This window comes from Oncorhynchus keta, chromosome 11 (genome assembly GCF_023373465.1).
Source record: "Oncorhynchus keta strain PuntledgeMale-10-30-2019 chromosome 11, Oket_V2, whole genome shotgun sequence".
NCBI classification, from domain to species: Eukaryota; Metazoa; Chordata; class Actinopteri; order Salmoniformes; family Salmonidae; genus Oncorhynchus; species Oncorhynchus keta.
The window spans coordinates 8,150,766-8,166,735 of record NC_068431.1 but is presented as its reverse complement, the minus strand read 5'-3'; the positions used below and the strand labels follow the sequence as shown (position 1 = coordinate 8,166,735).

The window sequence follows — 15,970 nt, the reverse complement described above, 5'->3', positions numbered from 1 at the left end:
GAAGACTTTGCCTTTGTTTTGGTTTGTTTGGTTGTCAATTAGGGTGTGCAGGGTGAATACATGGTCTGTTGTACGGTAATTTGGTAAAAAGCCAATTTGCTCAGTACATTGTTTTCATTGAGGAAATGTACGAGTCTGCTGTTAATAATAATGCAGAGGATTGACCCAAGGTTACTGTTGACACATATTCCACGGTAGTTATTGGGGTCAAATTTGTCTCCACTTTTGTGGATTGGGGTGATCAGTCCTTGGTTCCAAATATTGGGGAAGATGCCAGAGCTAAGTATGATGTTAAAGAGTTTTAGTATAGCCAATTGGAATTTGTTCTGAATTTGTATCTGATCATTTCATTGAGGATACCATCAACACCACAGGCCTTTTTGGGTTGGAGGGTTTTTATTTTGTCCTGTAACTCATTCAATGTAATTGGAGAATCCAGTGGGTTCTGGTAGTCTTTAATCGTTGATTCTAAGATCTGTATTTGATCATGTATATGTTTTGGAGAAGTGGTTTACCCATACATCTCCATTTTGGATAGATAATTCTTCGTGTTGTTGTTTGTTTAGTGTTTTCCAATTTTCCCAGAAGTGGTTAGAGTCTATGGATTCTTCAATTACATTGAGCTGATTTCTGACGTGCTGTTCCTTCTTTTTCTGTAGTGTATTTCTGTATTGTTTTAGTGATTCACCATAGTGAAGACGTCGGCTCAGGTTTTCTGGGTCTCTATGTTTTTGGTTGGACAGCTTTCTCAATTTCTTTCTTAGATTTTTGCATTCTTCATCAAACCATTTGTCATTATTGTTCATTTTCTTCAGTTTTCTATTTGAGATTTTTAGATTTGATAGGGAAGCTGAGAGGTCAAATATACTGTTAAGATTTTCTACTGCCAAGTTTTCACCTTCACTATTACAGTGGAACGTTTTACCCAGGAAATTGTCTAAAAGGGATTGAATTTGTTGTTGCCTAATTGTTTTTTGGTAGGTTTCCAAACTGCATTCCTTCCATCTATAGCATTTCTTAATGTTACTCAGTTCCTTTGGCTTTGATGCCTCATGATTGAGTATTGCTCTGTTTTAGTAGACTGGGATTTTGCTGTGGTCTGATACGGGTGTCAGTGGGCTGACTGTGAACGCTCTGAGAGACTCTGGGTTGAGGTCAGTGATAAAGTAGTCTACAGTACTACTGCTAAGAGATGAGCTATAGGTGTACCTACCATAGGAGTCCCTCGAAGCCTACCGTTGACTATGTACATACCCAGCCTGCGACAGAGCTGCAGGAGTCGTGACCCATTTTTGTTGGTTATGTTGTCATAGTTGTGCCTAGGGGGGCATATGTGGGAGGGAATGCTGTCACCTGCAGGCAGGTGTTTGTCCCCCTGTGTGCTGAGCGTGTCAGGTTCTTGTCCGGTTCTGGCATTTAGGTCGCCACAGACTAGTACATGTCCCTGGGCCTGGAAATGATTGATTTCCCCCTCCAGGATGGAGAAGCTGTCTTCATTAAAATATGGGGATTCTAGTGGGGGGATATAGGCAGCACACAGGAGGACATTTTTCTCTGTTAGGATAATTTCCTTTTGAATTTCTAGCCAAATGTAGAATGTTCCTGTTTTGATTAATTTAATGGAGTGAGTTAGGTCTGCTCTATACCAAATGAGCATACCCCCTGAGTCCCTTCCCTGTTTCACACCTGGTAGTTTGGTGGATGGGACTACCAGCTCTCTGTAACCTAGAGGGCAACCAGTGGGTCCGTCTCCTCTATACCAGGTTTCTTGCAGGATGACAATGTCTGTATTACTTTGGTGAAGTCCGGGTTTCTGCTCTTTAGGCCAAAGGCAGATGACCTCAGGCCTTGGATATTCCAGGATAATATAGTGAAGGCTTTTTGTTCCATAGAGTGTCCAATGTTGTTGGTCGTGGTTTGGCCTCAGGCCAGTAAGTGTGAGCAGAGCCTGCTGAGCATCTGGTACATGCCATTGGCTTGGGCGAGTGTAAGAGTGGGGGTTGGGACTGTTTGCCCGCTCACTACCTGGGCATATGTGGCTTCCATGTTGAGGCTCTCTTTGCGGGGGTGGGGTGCATGGGGTGGGCAGGAGTGGCATAGGTCTGATCTGAGGGGGCCTAAATGGGGTGTGGGCATGGTTGATGTGGGGGGGTGTTGATTGGTTGGGGGGTGTTGATTGGTTGGGGTGGGGGTGTGGATGTGTCTGGGTGGACTGTGGTCTGGATGTAATTCCTCTTGGCGTGGGTCCTCTATGTGTAGGTCCAGGGGGTCCTGCAGATCTGGGAGGGTGTCTTGCTGGTCTGGGTGGGGTGTCTATTGATCTGTTGCTCCTGTGTGAAGTGTTGGGGATACGTTTGAGAGCGATGTCCTTTAGAGTTCGGGCAAAGGTGGGCACTGCTGCCTTGTAGAGGTGGACCTGGTCATAGAGGCTGTTCAAGTCCAGGGTGGAGTGGTGGGCCAGGAAAACATTTGGAAAATACTTGTATTTACCCGCTGTATTGTGTCTCTCTCTGTCTCTCTCTACTCCACTCTCTCTCTCTCTCTCTCTCTCTCTCTCTCTCTCTCTCTCTCTCTCTCTCTCTCTCTCTCTCTCTCTCTCTCTCCTCTCTCTCTCTCTCTCCTCTCTCTCTCCCTCTCTCTCTCTCCATCTCTCTCTCTCCCTCTCTCTCTCTCTCTCTCTCTCTCTCTCTCTCTCTCTCTCTCTCTCTCTCTCTCTCTCTCTCTCTCTCTATCTCTCTCTCTCCTCTCTCTCTCTCTCTCTCTCTACTCTCTTTCACTCTCTCTCTCCCTCTCTCTCTCTCTCTCTCTCTCTCTCTCTCTCTCTCTTCTACATTTCACTCTCTCTCCCTCTCTCTCTCTCCCTCTCTCCATCTCTCTCTCCTCTCTCTCTCTGTCTCTCTCTACTCTACCTTTCACTCCCCTCTCTCTCTCTCTCTCTCTCTCCATCTCTCTATCTCTCTCTCTCTCTATCTCTATCTACTCTCTCTCTCTCTCTACTCTACCTTTCTCTCTCTCTCTCTCTCTCTCTCTCTCTCTCTCTCTCTCTCTCTCTCTCTCTCTCTCTCTCTCTCTCTCTCTCTCTCTCTCTCTCTCTCTCTCTCTCTCTCTCTCTCTACTCTACCTTTCTCTCTCTCTCTCTCTCTCTCTCTCTCCATCTCCTCTCTCTCTCTATCTGGGGTCTCTCTCTACTCTACTATATCTCCTCTCTCTATCTCAGGGGCCTCTCTCTCTGAGTCTCTCTCTACTCTATCTTTCACTCTCTCTCTCCCTCTCTCAGAGTCTCTCTGGAGGCTCTCCCTCTCTCTAGGGGCTACTCTCTCTCTGAGTCAATCTCCCTCCCTCCCTCTCCCTACAGGGGGTCTCTCTCCCTCCCTCGTCAATGTGGAGGCTATATACAGGGGGTACCGGTACAGAGTCAATGTGGAGACTATATACAGGGGGTACCGGTACAGAGTCAATGTGGAGGCTATATACAGGGGGTACCGGTACAGAGTCAATGTGGAGGCTATATACAGGGGGTACCAGTACAGAGTCAATGTGGAGGTTATATACAGGGGGGTACCAGTACAGAGTCAATGTGGAGGTTATATACAGGGGGGTACCAGTACAGAGTCAATGTGGAGGTTATATACAGGGGGGTACCAGTACAGAGTCAATGTGGAGACTATATACAGGGGGTACCGGTACAGAGTCAATAGGAGGTTATATACAGGGGATACCGGTACAGAGTCAATGTGGAGGCTATATACAGGGTGTTACGGTACAGAGTCAATGTGCGGGGGGGGCACCGGTTAGTCGAGGTAATTGACGTAAATATGTACATGTAGGTAGAGGCAAAGTGACTATCCATCGATAATAAACAGAGAGTAGCAGCAGTGTAAAAGAGGTGTCTGGGTAGCCCTTTGATTAGCTGTTCAGCAGTCTTATGACTTGGGGGTAGAAGCTGTTAAAGAGCCTCTTGGACCTCGACTTGGTGCTCCGGTACCGCTCTTCTGTGCGGTAGCATAGAGACCAGTCTATGATTAGGGTGGCTGGAATCTTTGACAATTTTTAGGGCCTTCCTCTGACCGCCTGGTATAGAGGTCCTGTGTGGCAGGAAGCGTGGCCCCAGTGATGTACTGGGCCGTATGCATTACCCTCTGTAGTGCCTTGCGGTCGGAGGCCGAGCAGTTACCGTACCAGGCAGTGATGCAACCAATAGTCAGTCAGCCTGTGTCTGTCTGTCGCTCTCTCGCTCTCTCAGTGTCCGTCTGTCTGTCTCTTTCTCTGTCTGTCCATCTGTCTGTGTGACAGCTAGAGAGACTGACTGGATTGACAGTCTCTCTGTGTCTCTGTCTGTTGGTCAGTCAGTCAGTCAGATAGACAGTCTCTCTAGCTGTCTCTTCAGTCAGATAGACAGTCTCTCTAGCTGTCTCTTCAGTCAGACAGACAGTCTCTCTAGCTATCTCTTCAGTCAGACAGAGACAGTCTCTCTAGCTATCTATTCAGTCAGACAGACAGTCTCTAGCTATCTCTCAGTCAGTCAGACAGACAGACAGTCTCTCTAGATATATATTCAGTCAGACAGACAGTCTCTCTAGCTATCTCTTCAGTCAGACAGACATAGAGTCTCTCTAGCTATCTCTTCCTCGCTCTCTCTCTATATACCCCTCCCAAATGGGCTTTATTGACATGGGAAACATGTTTACATTGCCATAGCAAGTAAACAAACAAATTCACAGTAAACATTACACACACAAAATTTCAAAAGAATAACGTTTAAAATGTTATTGTTAGCTATGTACTATGTTATCTCTCTCTCTCTACCTATCTGTGGGTTGGTTCCTGCGGTGATCCCAGTCCAGTGATGGAGGTCCCTACAGACAGCCCCTTCACTGAGGACCAGACACGACTCTACTTCAGAGACATCGTCTTGGGCATGGAGTACTGTGAGTACTACCATCCTACTCCTTCCTCTCCTTTCCCCCTCGTACAAACAGTACTGTCTATACCGCTACATCATTGAGTTGCAGCAGAGGCTTACACTGAGCTACCAGACTGCCTGACTACCAGACTGCTTGACTGCCAGACTGCCTGACTGCCAGACTGCCTGACTACCAGACTGCCTGACTGCCAGACTGCCTTAATATCTGACTACCAGACTGCCTGACTGCCAGACTACCAGACTGCCTGACTGCCAGACTGCCTTAATATCAGACTGCCTGACTACCAGACTGCCTGACTACCAGACTGCCTGACTGCCAGACTGACTGACTACCAAACTGCCTGACTACCAGACTGCCTGACTACCAGACTGCCTGACTACCAGACTGACTGACTACCAGACTTCCTGAATACCAGACTGCCTGACTACCAGACTGCCTGACTACCAGACTGACTGACTGCTTGACTGCCTGACTACCAGACTGACTGACTGCCAGACTGCCTGACTACCAGACTGACTGACTACCAGACTGACTGACTGCTTGACTGCCTGACTACCAGACTGACTGACTACCAGACTGACTGACTACCAGACTGACTGACTGCTTGACTGCCTGACTACAAGACTGACTGACTACCAGACTGCCAGACTGCCTGACTACCAGACTGACTGACTACCAGACTGACTGACTGCTTGACTGCCTGACTACCAGACTGCCTGATTGCCAGACTGCCTGACTACCAGACTGCCTGACTACCAGACTGACTGACTACCAGACTGCCAGACTGCCTGACTACCAGACTACCTGACTGCCAGACTGACTGACTACCAGACTTATCAGACTGCCTGACTATCAGACTGCCTGACTATCAGACTGCCAGACTATCAGCTGCCAGACTATCAGACTGCCTGACTCTCATACTGCCTGACTACCAGACTGCCTGACTATCAGACTGCCTGACTATTATACTGCCTGACTATCAGACTGCCTGACTATCAGACTGCCAGACTATCAGACTGCCAGACTATCCGACTGCCTGACTACCAGACTGCCTGACTACCAGACTGCCTGACTGCCAGACTGCCTGACTACCAGACTGACTGACTACCAGACTGCCTGACTACCAGACTGCCTGACTACCAGACTGACTGACTGACTGCTTGACTGCCTGACTACCAGACTGACTGACACCAGACTGGCTGACTGACTACCAGACTGACTGACTATCAGACTGCCTGACTACAAGACTGCCTGACTACCAGACTGCCTGACTACCAGACTGCCTGACTACCAGACTGACTGACTACCAGACTGACTGACTGCTTGACTGCCTGACTACTGACTGACTGACTGCCAGACTGCCTGACTACCAGACTGCCTGACTACCAGACTGCCTGACTACCAGACTGCCTGACTACCAGACTGCCTGACTACCAGACTGCCTGACTGCCAGACTGCCTGACTACCAGACTGACTGACTACCAGACTGACTGACTACCAGACTATCAGACTGCCTGACTATCATGACTGCCTGACTACAGACTGACTGACTACCAGACTGCCAGACTATCAGACTGCCAGACTACCAGACTGACCAGACTACCAGACTGCCTGACTACCAGACTGCCAGACTACCAGACTGCCTGACTACCAGACTGACTGACTGCCAGACTGCCTGACTACCAGACTGACTGACTACCAGACTGACTGACTGACTGCCTTACTGCCTGACTGACTACCAGACTGCCTGACTGCTTGACTGCCTGACTACCAGACTGACTGACTAACAGACTGACTGACTGATTGACTGCCTGACTACCAGACTGACTGACTACCAGACTGACTGACTACCAGACTGACTGACTGCTTGACTGACTGACTGCCAGACTGCCTGACTGCCAGACTGCCTGACTACCAGACTGCCTGACTGCCAGACTGCCTGACTACCAGACTGCCTGACTACCAGACTGCCTGACTGCCTTACTGCCTGACTGACTACCAGACTGCCTGACTGCCAGACTGCCTCATACTGCCTGACTACAGACTGCCTGACTACAGACTGACTGACTGCCTGACCAGACTGCCAGACTGCCAGACTGCCAGACTATCAGACTGCCTGACTACCAGACTGCCTGACTACCAGACTGACTGACTACCAGACTGACTGACTGCTTGACTGCCAGACTGCCTGACTGCCAGACTGCCTGACTACCAGACTGCCTGACTGCCAGACTGCCTGACTACCAGACTGCCTGACTACCAGACTGACTGACTACCAGACTGACTGACTGACTGACTGCCTGACTGCCTGACTGCCTGACTGACTACCAGACTGCCTGACTGCCAGACTGCCTGACTGCCTGACTGACTGACTACCAGACTGCCTGACTACCAGACTGACTGACTACCAGACTGCCTGACTGCCAGACTGCCTGACTACCAGACTACCTGACTGCCAGACTGACTGACTACCAGACTTATCAGACTGCCTGACTATCAGACTGCCTGACTATCAGACTGCCTGACTATTATACTGCCTGACTATTATACTGCCAGACTATCAGACTGCCAGACTATCCGACTGCCTGACTACCAGACTGCCTGACTACCAGACTGCCTGACTACCAGACTGCCTGACTACCAGACTGCCTGACTATCATACTGCCTGACTATCATACTGCCTGACTATCATACTGCCTGACTATCAGACTGCCTGACTAGCCAGACTATCAGGCTGACTGACTGCCAGACTATCATCCTGACTGACTATCAGACTGCCTGACTGCCAGACTGCCTGACTATCAGACTGCCTGACTATCAGACTGCCTGACTATCAGACTGCCAGACTATCAGACTGCCAGACTATCAGACTGCCTGACTACCAGACTGACTGACTACCAAACTGCCTGACTACCAGACTTCCTGACTACCAGACTGCCTGACTACCAGACTGCCTGACTACCAGACTGCCTGACTACCAGACTGCCTGACTGCCAGACTGCCTGACTACCAGACTGACTATCAGACTACCAGACTATCAGACTGCCTGACTATCATACTGCCTGACTATCAGACTACCAGACTATCAGACTGCCAGACTATCAGACTGCCAGACTATCAGACTGCCAGACTATCAGACTGCCTGACTACCAGACTGCCAGACTGCCTGACTGCCTGACTACCAGACTGACTGACTGCCTGACTGCCAGACTGCCTGACTACCAGACTGACTGACTACCAGACTGACTGACTGACTGACTGCCTGACTGCCTTACTGCCTGACTGACTACCAGACTGCCTGACTGCCAGACTGCCTGACTGCTTGACTGCCTGACTACCAGACTGACTGACTACCAGACTGCCTGACTACCAGACTGACTGACTACCAGACTGACTGACTGATTGACTGCCTGACTACCAGACTGACTGACTACCAGACTGACTGACTACCAGAATGACTGACTGCTTGACTGACTGACAGACTGCCTGACTGCCAGACTGCCTGACTACCAGACTGCCTGACTGCCAGACTGCCTGACTACCAGACTGCCTGACTACCAGACTGACTGACTACCAGACTGACTGACTGCTTGACTGCCTGACTACCAGACTGACTATCAGACTACCAGACTATCAGACTGCCTGACTATCATACTGCCTGACTACCAGACTGCCTGACTGCCTGACTACCAGACTGATCAGACTGCCTGACTATCAGACTGCCAGACTACCAGACTGCCTGACTACCAGACTGCCTGACTGCCTGACTGCCTGACTACCAGACTGACTGACAGACTGCCTGACTGCAGACTGCCTGACTACCAGACTGACTGACTACCAGACTGACTGACTACCAGACTGCCTGACTGCCTGACTGCCAGACTACCAGACTGCCTGACTACCAGACTGACACTACCAGACTGCCTGACTACCAGACTGACTGACTACCAGACTGACCAGACTGCCTGACTACCAGACTGACTGACTACCAGACTGCCTGACTACCAGAATGACTGACTGCTTGACTGACTGACTGCCAGACTGCCAGACTGCCTGACTACCAGACTGCCTGACTACCAGACTGCCTGACTACCAGACTGACTGACTACCAGACTGACTGACTGCTTGACTGCCTGACTACCAGACTGACTGACTACCAGACTGCCTGACTGCCTGACTACCAGACTGCCTGACTACCAGACTGCCTGACTACCAGGCTGACTGACTACCAGACTGCCTGACTGCCAGACTGCCTGACTACCAGACTGCCTGACTACCAGACTGACTATCAGACTACCAGACTATCAGACTGCCTGACTATCAGACTGCCTGACTATCATACTGCCTGACTATCAGACTACCAGACTATCAGACTGCCAGACTATCAGACTGCCAGACTATCAGACTGCCTGACTACCAGACTGCCAGACTGCCTGACTACCAGACTGACTGACTACCAGACTGCCTGACTACCAGACTGACTGACTGCTTGACTGCCTGACTACAAGACTGACTGACTACCAGACTGCCTGACTGCCAGACTGCCTGACTACCAGACTGACTGACTACCAGACTGACTGACTGCTTGACTGCCTGACTACCAGACGGCCTGACTGCCAGACTGCCTGACTACCAGACTGCCTGACTACCAGACTGACTGACTACCAGACTGCCTGACTGCCAGACTGCCTGACTACCTGACTGCCAGACTGACTGACTACCAGACTTATCAGACTGCCTGACTATCAGACTGCCTGACTATCAGACTGCCAGACTATCAGCTGCCAGACTATCAGACTGCCTGACTCTCATACTGCCTGACTACCAGACTGCCAGACTATCAGACTGCCAGACTATCCGACTGCCTGACTACCAGACTGCCTGACTACCAGACTGCCTGACTATCATACTGCCTGACTATCATACTGCCTGACTATCAGACTGCCTGACAGCCAGACTATCATACTGCCTGACTATCATACTGACTGACTATCAGACTGCCTGACAGCCAGACTATCAGGCTGATGACTGCCAGACTATCAGGCTGACTGACAATCATAATATAAGATAATATATAATACTGACTATAATAATATAATATAATAATATAATACTATCAGACTGCCTGACTGCCAGACTATCAGACTGCCTGACTGCCAGACTATCAGGCTGACTGACTGCCAGACTATCATACTGACTGTCTATCAGACTGCCTGACTGCCAGACTATCAGACTGCCTGACTGCCAGACTGCCTGACTATCAGACTGCCTGTCTATCAGACTGCCTGACTGCCAGACTATCAGACTGCCTGACTGCCAGACTATCAGGCTGACTGACTGCCAGACTAGCCCATATCATAATCTCAGTGGAGAAGAGGAGCCAGCCTCCATCACTGAACAGGGTAAAACAGTGTGCCTGGTAGAGTTGAGTCTCCATTTCCCCCTCTGTGTTTTCCCCCTCAGCCCTCGTCTAGCTCCCCTCCAGCCACAGTATGTTCAGGTCCTAAAGGACTTTCTCTCTTCTGGTGTGTCAGACTGTCAGACACAATATACCCCCTCAGTGCTATTGAGCTCATAGCCAATCAGGAGCTTTTCTAAGGCTGTTGTCCTATATTAGACTGAGGGGTATCTGGCTCACAGGGTTATTAGCATAATCAATAGGTGAACTGCACTGTAGTACCATGGTAGGATGGGTTACAGTATGTTGTGTCCTGTATGCTCTCTAACTAAGTATGCAGTGTGTGCTCTGTAGGTGTCTGTATAGCATGGCAGAGCTTGGGCTATGTTGTGTAACATATCTGTAGGCTTCTGTATAGCATGGCAGAGCTTGGGCTATGTTGTGTAACATATAGGGAGTGGATAATGCCTACAGGAAGTATTCACCCCCGTAATAGCATGTCTACTAGTATCACGTACGATAAGCAATATGCTTCACATAGTTTACGGCAGGTAGCCTAGTTGTTAGAGCTTTGGGCCAGTAACCGAAAGGCCTCTGGATCGAATCCCTGAGCTGACAAGGTAAACATCTGTTGTTCTGCCCCTGAACAAGGCAGTTAACCCACTGTTCCTAGGCCAGTTACCCCACTGTTCCTAGACCAGTTAACCCACTGTTCCTAGACCAGTTAACCCACTGTTCCTAGGTCAGTTAACCCACTGTTCCTAGGTCAGTTACCCCACTGTTCCTAGACCAGTTAACCCACTGTTCCTAGACCAGTTAACCCACTGTTCCTAGACCAGTTAACCCACTGTTCCTAGACCAGTTAACCCACTGTTCCTAGGTCAGTTAACCCACTGTTCCTAGGTCAGTTACCCCACTGTTCCTAGACCAGTTAACCCACTGTTCCTAGACCAGTTAACCCACTGTTCCTAGACCAGTTAACCCACTGTTCCTAGACCAGTTAACCCACTGTTCCTAGGTCAGTTAACCCACTGTTCCTAGGTCAGTTAACCCACTGTTCCTATACCAGTTAACCCACTGTTCCTAGACCAGTTAACCCACTGTTCCTAGACCAGTTAACCCACTGTTCCTAGGTCAGTTAACCCACTGTTCCTAGACCAGTTAACCCACTGTTCCTAGACCAGTTAACCCACTGTTCCTAGACCAGTTAACCCACTGTTCCTAGACCAGTTAACCCACTGTTCCTAGACCAGTTAACCCACTGTTCCTAGACCAGTTAACCCACTGTTCCTAGACCAGTTAACCCACTGTTCCTAGACCAGTTAACCCACTGTGCCTAGGGAATCAGTTGTAAATCCGAATTTGTTCTTAACTGACTTGCCTAGTTAAATAAATGTTAGTTTCCTTAATGAGGCGACTCACCAGCTTAGAGCAATGTTCTTGTTTGGATCTTCTCTGTAATTGTTGTCGTTACAGCTGCATCGCAGGATGTTGGGTCACATAGGGGCGGCAGGGTAGTCTAGTGGTTAGAGCGTTGGACTAGTAACCCACTGTTCGTTCCTAGGCCGTCATTGAAGATAAGAATTTGTTCTTAACTGACTTGCCTTGTAAAATAAATAAAATAAAATAGGAGGCGGTAGTGTATATGTTTGCTCTATCTCTAATGTACTCTAATGTACACTTCAAGGTTCTGCACTTCAAAGCGGTCTACCTGCTGTATATTTTGGTAAAAAAACTGAGGGATGGGCCTGGAGAAATGTACCCACTCTCAAATTAATAGACAGAACTACAGATGCCAGGATTGACTGTTTGTTTACCAATACATTGTTTACAAACATCTGTGTTAAACAAGCTTATTTTGGGGGTTTCTAATGAGGTATGACAGTTGAACTCAGCTCATGAGGCATTTATAAGTTACATTCTTCAAGAATCAATGTGTATCTAATTAATTTAACAGTCAAAAACTGGATGTAGAAATCACAGATTGGCCCTTTAATGCATGACTCACAGATTGTCCCTTTAATGCATGACTCACAGATTGGCTCTTTAATGCATGACTCACAGATTGTCCCTTTAATGCATGACTCACAGATTGGCCCTTTAATGCATGACTCACAGATTGGCCCTTTAATGCATGACTCACAGATTGGCCCTTTAATGCATGACTCACAGATTGGCCCTTTAATGCATGACTCACAGATTGGCCCTTTAATGCATGACTCACAGATTGGCCCTTTAATGCATGACTCACAGATTGGCCCTTTAATGCATGACTCACAGATTGGCCCTTTAATGCATGACTCACAGATTCAGATTGCCCTTACACAGATTGGCCCTTTAATGATGACTCACAGATTGGCCCTTTAATGCATGATGACTTCAATGCATGATTGGCCCTGCATGACTCACAGATTGTCCCTTTAATGCATGACTCACAGATTGGCCCTTTAATGCATGACTCACAGATTGGCCCTTTAATGCATGACTCACAGATTGGCCCTTTAATGCATGACTCACAGGCATGACTCACAGATTGTCCCTTCAATGCATGACTCACAGATTGGCCCTTTAATGCATGACTCACAGATTGGCCCTTTAATGCATGACTCACAGATTGGCCCTTCAATGCATGACTCACAGATTGTCCCTTTAATGCATGACTCACAGATTGGCCCTTTAATGCATGACTCACAGATTGGCCCTTTAATGCATGACTCACAGATTGGCCCTTTAATGCATGACTCACAGATTGGCCCTTTAATGCATGACTCACAGATTGGCCCTTTAATGCATGACTCACAGATTGTCCCTTTAATGCATGACTCACAGATTGGCCCTTTAATGCATGACTCACAGATTGTCCCTTTAATGCATGACTCACAGATTGGCCCTGTAATGCATGACTCACAGATTTACACCACATACTTTCTCTCTAAAATGTGTCATGACATTGATGTGAATTTGAATGCACTTGAAATAAACTGAATTTGATCGTTTTACATTCTAGTCGTTTAGCAGACGCTCTTATTCACAATCTGTATGTGACCTTGAGCAAGGCACTTAATTCAAGGCACTTAATTCAAGGCACTTAACCCTAATTGCTCCTGTACGTTGTTCTGGATAAGAGCATCTGCTAAATTACTTAAATGTCAAAGTTAGTGTGTCTCTTCGTGTGTGTGAAGAGCTGCAGTATAGCTTAGTATCAGTCACCCTGTACGTACTCACAATGTTTCTGTACCATAGAAATCAACCCCAAGGTCAATCCATTCATGTCTTCACTGTTCAATCATTAATCTGGGGAGCGACCGGTGTCACATCACTGCCAGGCAGCGGCACGGTGCATCACATCTGTGTGTGGGTGTTACAGCAGTCACTGCCAGGCAGCAGTAATCAGACCTTTCTTCTGAAACTCGTCAGTCTATTCTTGTTCTGAGAAATCAAGGCTATTCCATGTGAGAAATTGCTAAGAAACTGGAGATCTCGTACAACGCTGTGTACTACACCCTTCACAGAACAGAGCAAACTGGCTCTAACCAGAATAGAAAGAGTGGGAGGCCCTGGTGCACAACTGAGAAAGAGGACAAGTACATTAGAGTGTCTAGTTTGAGAAACAGATGCCTCACAATTCCTCAACTGGCCTCTTAATTGTTGACATTGAGACTGGTGTTTTGCAGGTACTATTTAATGAAGCTGCCGGTTGAGGACTTGTGAGGCATTTGTTTCTCAAAGTAGACACTCTAATGTACTTGTCCTCTTGCTCAGTTGTGCACCGGGGCCTCCCACTCTTTCTATTCTGGTTAGAGCCAATTTCTCTCATGGAATAGCCTTCATTTCTCAGAACAAGAATAGTCTAACGAGTTTCAGAAGAATGTTCTTTGATTCTGCCCATTTTGAGCCTGTAATCGAACCCACAAATGCTGATGCTCCAGATACTCAACTAGTCTAAAGAAGGCCAGTTGTATTGCTTCTTTAATCAGCACAACAGTTTGCAGCTGTGCTAACATAATTCCAAAAAGGTTTTCTAATGGTCAATTAGCCTTTTAAAATTATAAACTTTAATTAGCTAACACAACGTGCCATTGGAACACAGGAGTGATGGTTGCTGATAATGGGCCTCTGTACACCTATGTAGATATTCCATAAAAAATCTGCCATTTCCAGCTACAATAGTAATTTACAATATTAACCATGTCTACGGTGTATTTCTGATCAATTTGATGTTATTTTAATGGCCCCAAAAAAAGGATTTTCTTTCAAAAACAAGGATATTCCTAAGTGTCCCCAAACTTTTAAACGGTAGTGTCTACATTCATGATTAAAGCGTCTAACTAAATGGCATGTATTGTTATTGAACTTCAGTAAATGCTGGTTTTGAGACTTCTTTTGCTACATTATGCTCTTATGAACACGACCCTGCTGCCCCCGGGTGATTAGGACGCCTTCTTCTCTGCCTGGTAGAAGAAGATATTTTTTTAAAGAATAACTAGAGCGGTGTTTCTGACCGCAGGAAAACTCTGTCTCTTGGCCAAATCATAATGGTCATTAGAAAGTCTGGCATCATGAAAATCACTTAACATATAAAGTTCTGCTATTTCGCCCTCTCTCTCTCTCTCTCTCTCTCTCTCTCTCTCTCTCTCTCTCTCTCTCTCTCTCTCTCTCTCTCTCGGTGCATGCTGGGTGTTTTTGGAGTTTGAGTGTTTGGTGTGGAAAGCTCTATCCTAACTAACTTTCTTGATTCTATTATTTTCTTTACATGTTATTTTCTATGGTGGAGGGTTAATGCAATATTTGTTTTTAGTTTTTTTTTTTCAAAGTTAGGGTGGAAGAGGACAGAGTAACGTTCCTGGGGGTTGCAAGATCTAGTGTGCGCAATGGCTTCTCAGCCTAGCGCGCAGGAGACACTGTCTATACAGCATGGGTTCAGGTGTGTTCCTGAGAACGGAGTTAAGGTGGAGGAGGTTCTGCTCGCGGTCGGTGAACAGGTAGGAGCTGAGTTTATACATTCTGCTTCTAGAATGAACAAAGCTGTGGTTGTGTTCATGAAAAGGGCTAATTTGGTCGGTAGGCTAATTGTTAGCGGAATATTTGTAAGGGATGTGTTGGTGTCAATTTCACCTCTCTCTACCCCTTCAACAAGAGTTGTAGTGGCAAATTTGCCTCCGTTTATTACGGATGATCAAATTAGGAAAGAGCTGAGTCGTTTTGGTAAGTTTGCTAGCGGTTTCCGTGTACTGTCAGCAGGTTTTCAGGCAGATGCCGTTAAGCACGTTGTTTCATTCAGGAGGCAAGTGTTTATGTTTCTGAACAATAATGAGCAACAGCTAAATGTGCATTTTAAAGTGAGGCATGGGGAGGGGCTCTATGCAGGTTTTGCCAGCACAGATAGTCTACGGTGTTTTGAATGTGGGGATTTGGGGCACAAGAGCTTTGCGTGCCCACATAAAGGCCATAGACAAGGGGAGGGTACGAGCGCAAGGGGGAAATCGAGGTCAAAATGCAGGGGTAAGGAGATGCAGACAGCAGAGGCTGGGCCTAGTCAGTCTAGAGATGGTGGTGTAGATGAGGCTGGGTCTAGTCAGGCTAGAGATGGTGGAGAAGCAGAGGCTGGGTCTAGTCAGGCTAGAGATGGTAGGGTAGTAGAGGCTGG

At 47.6% G+C, this 15,970-nt stretch overlaps 1 protein-coding gene across 2 annotated transcripts in view; it reads left to right on the top strand.

Moving 5' to 3' along the window:
- The window catches only part of LOC127933054 (calcium/calmodulin-dependent protein kinase kinase 1-like), a 257,072-nt gene that overhangs the window by 119,885 nt on the left and 121,217 nt on the right, over window positions 1-15,970 (top strand). For both annotated transcript variants that reach the window (XM_052529356.1, XM_052529355.1), the window contains exon 9: window positions 4,840-4,928. In XM_052529356.1, coding sequence (XP_052385316.1) covers window positions 4,840-4,928 — 89 coding nt within the window. The remainder of the gene's footprint in view (window positions 1-4,839; window positions 4,929-15,970) is intronic.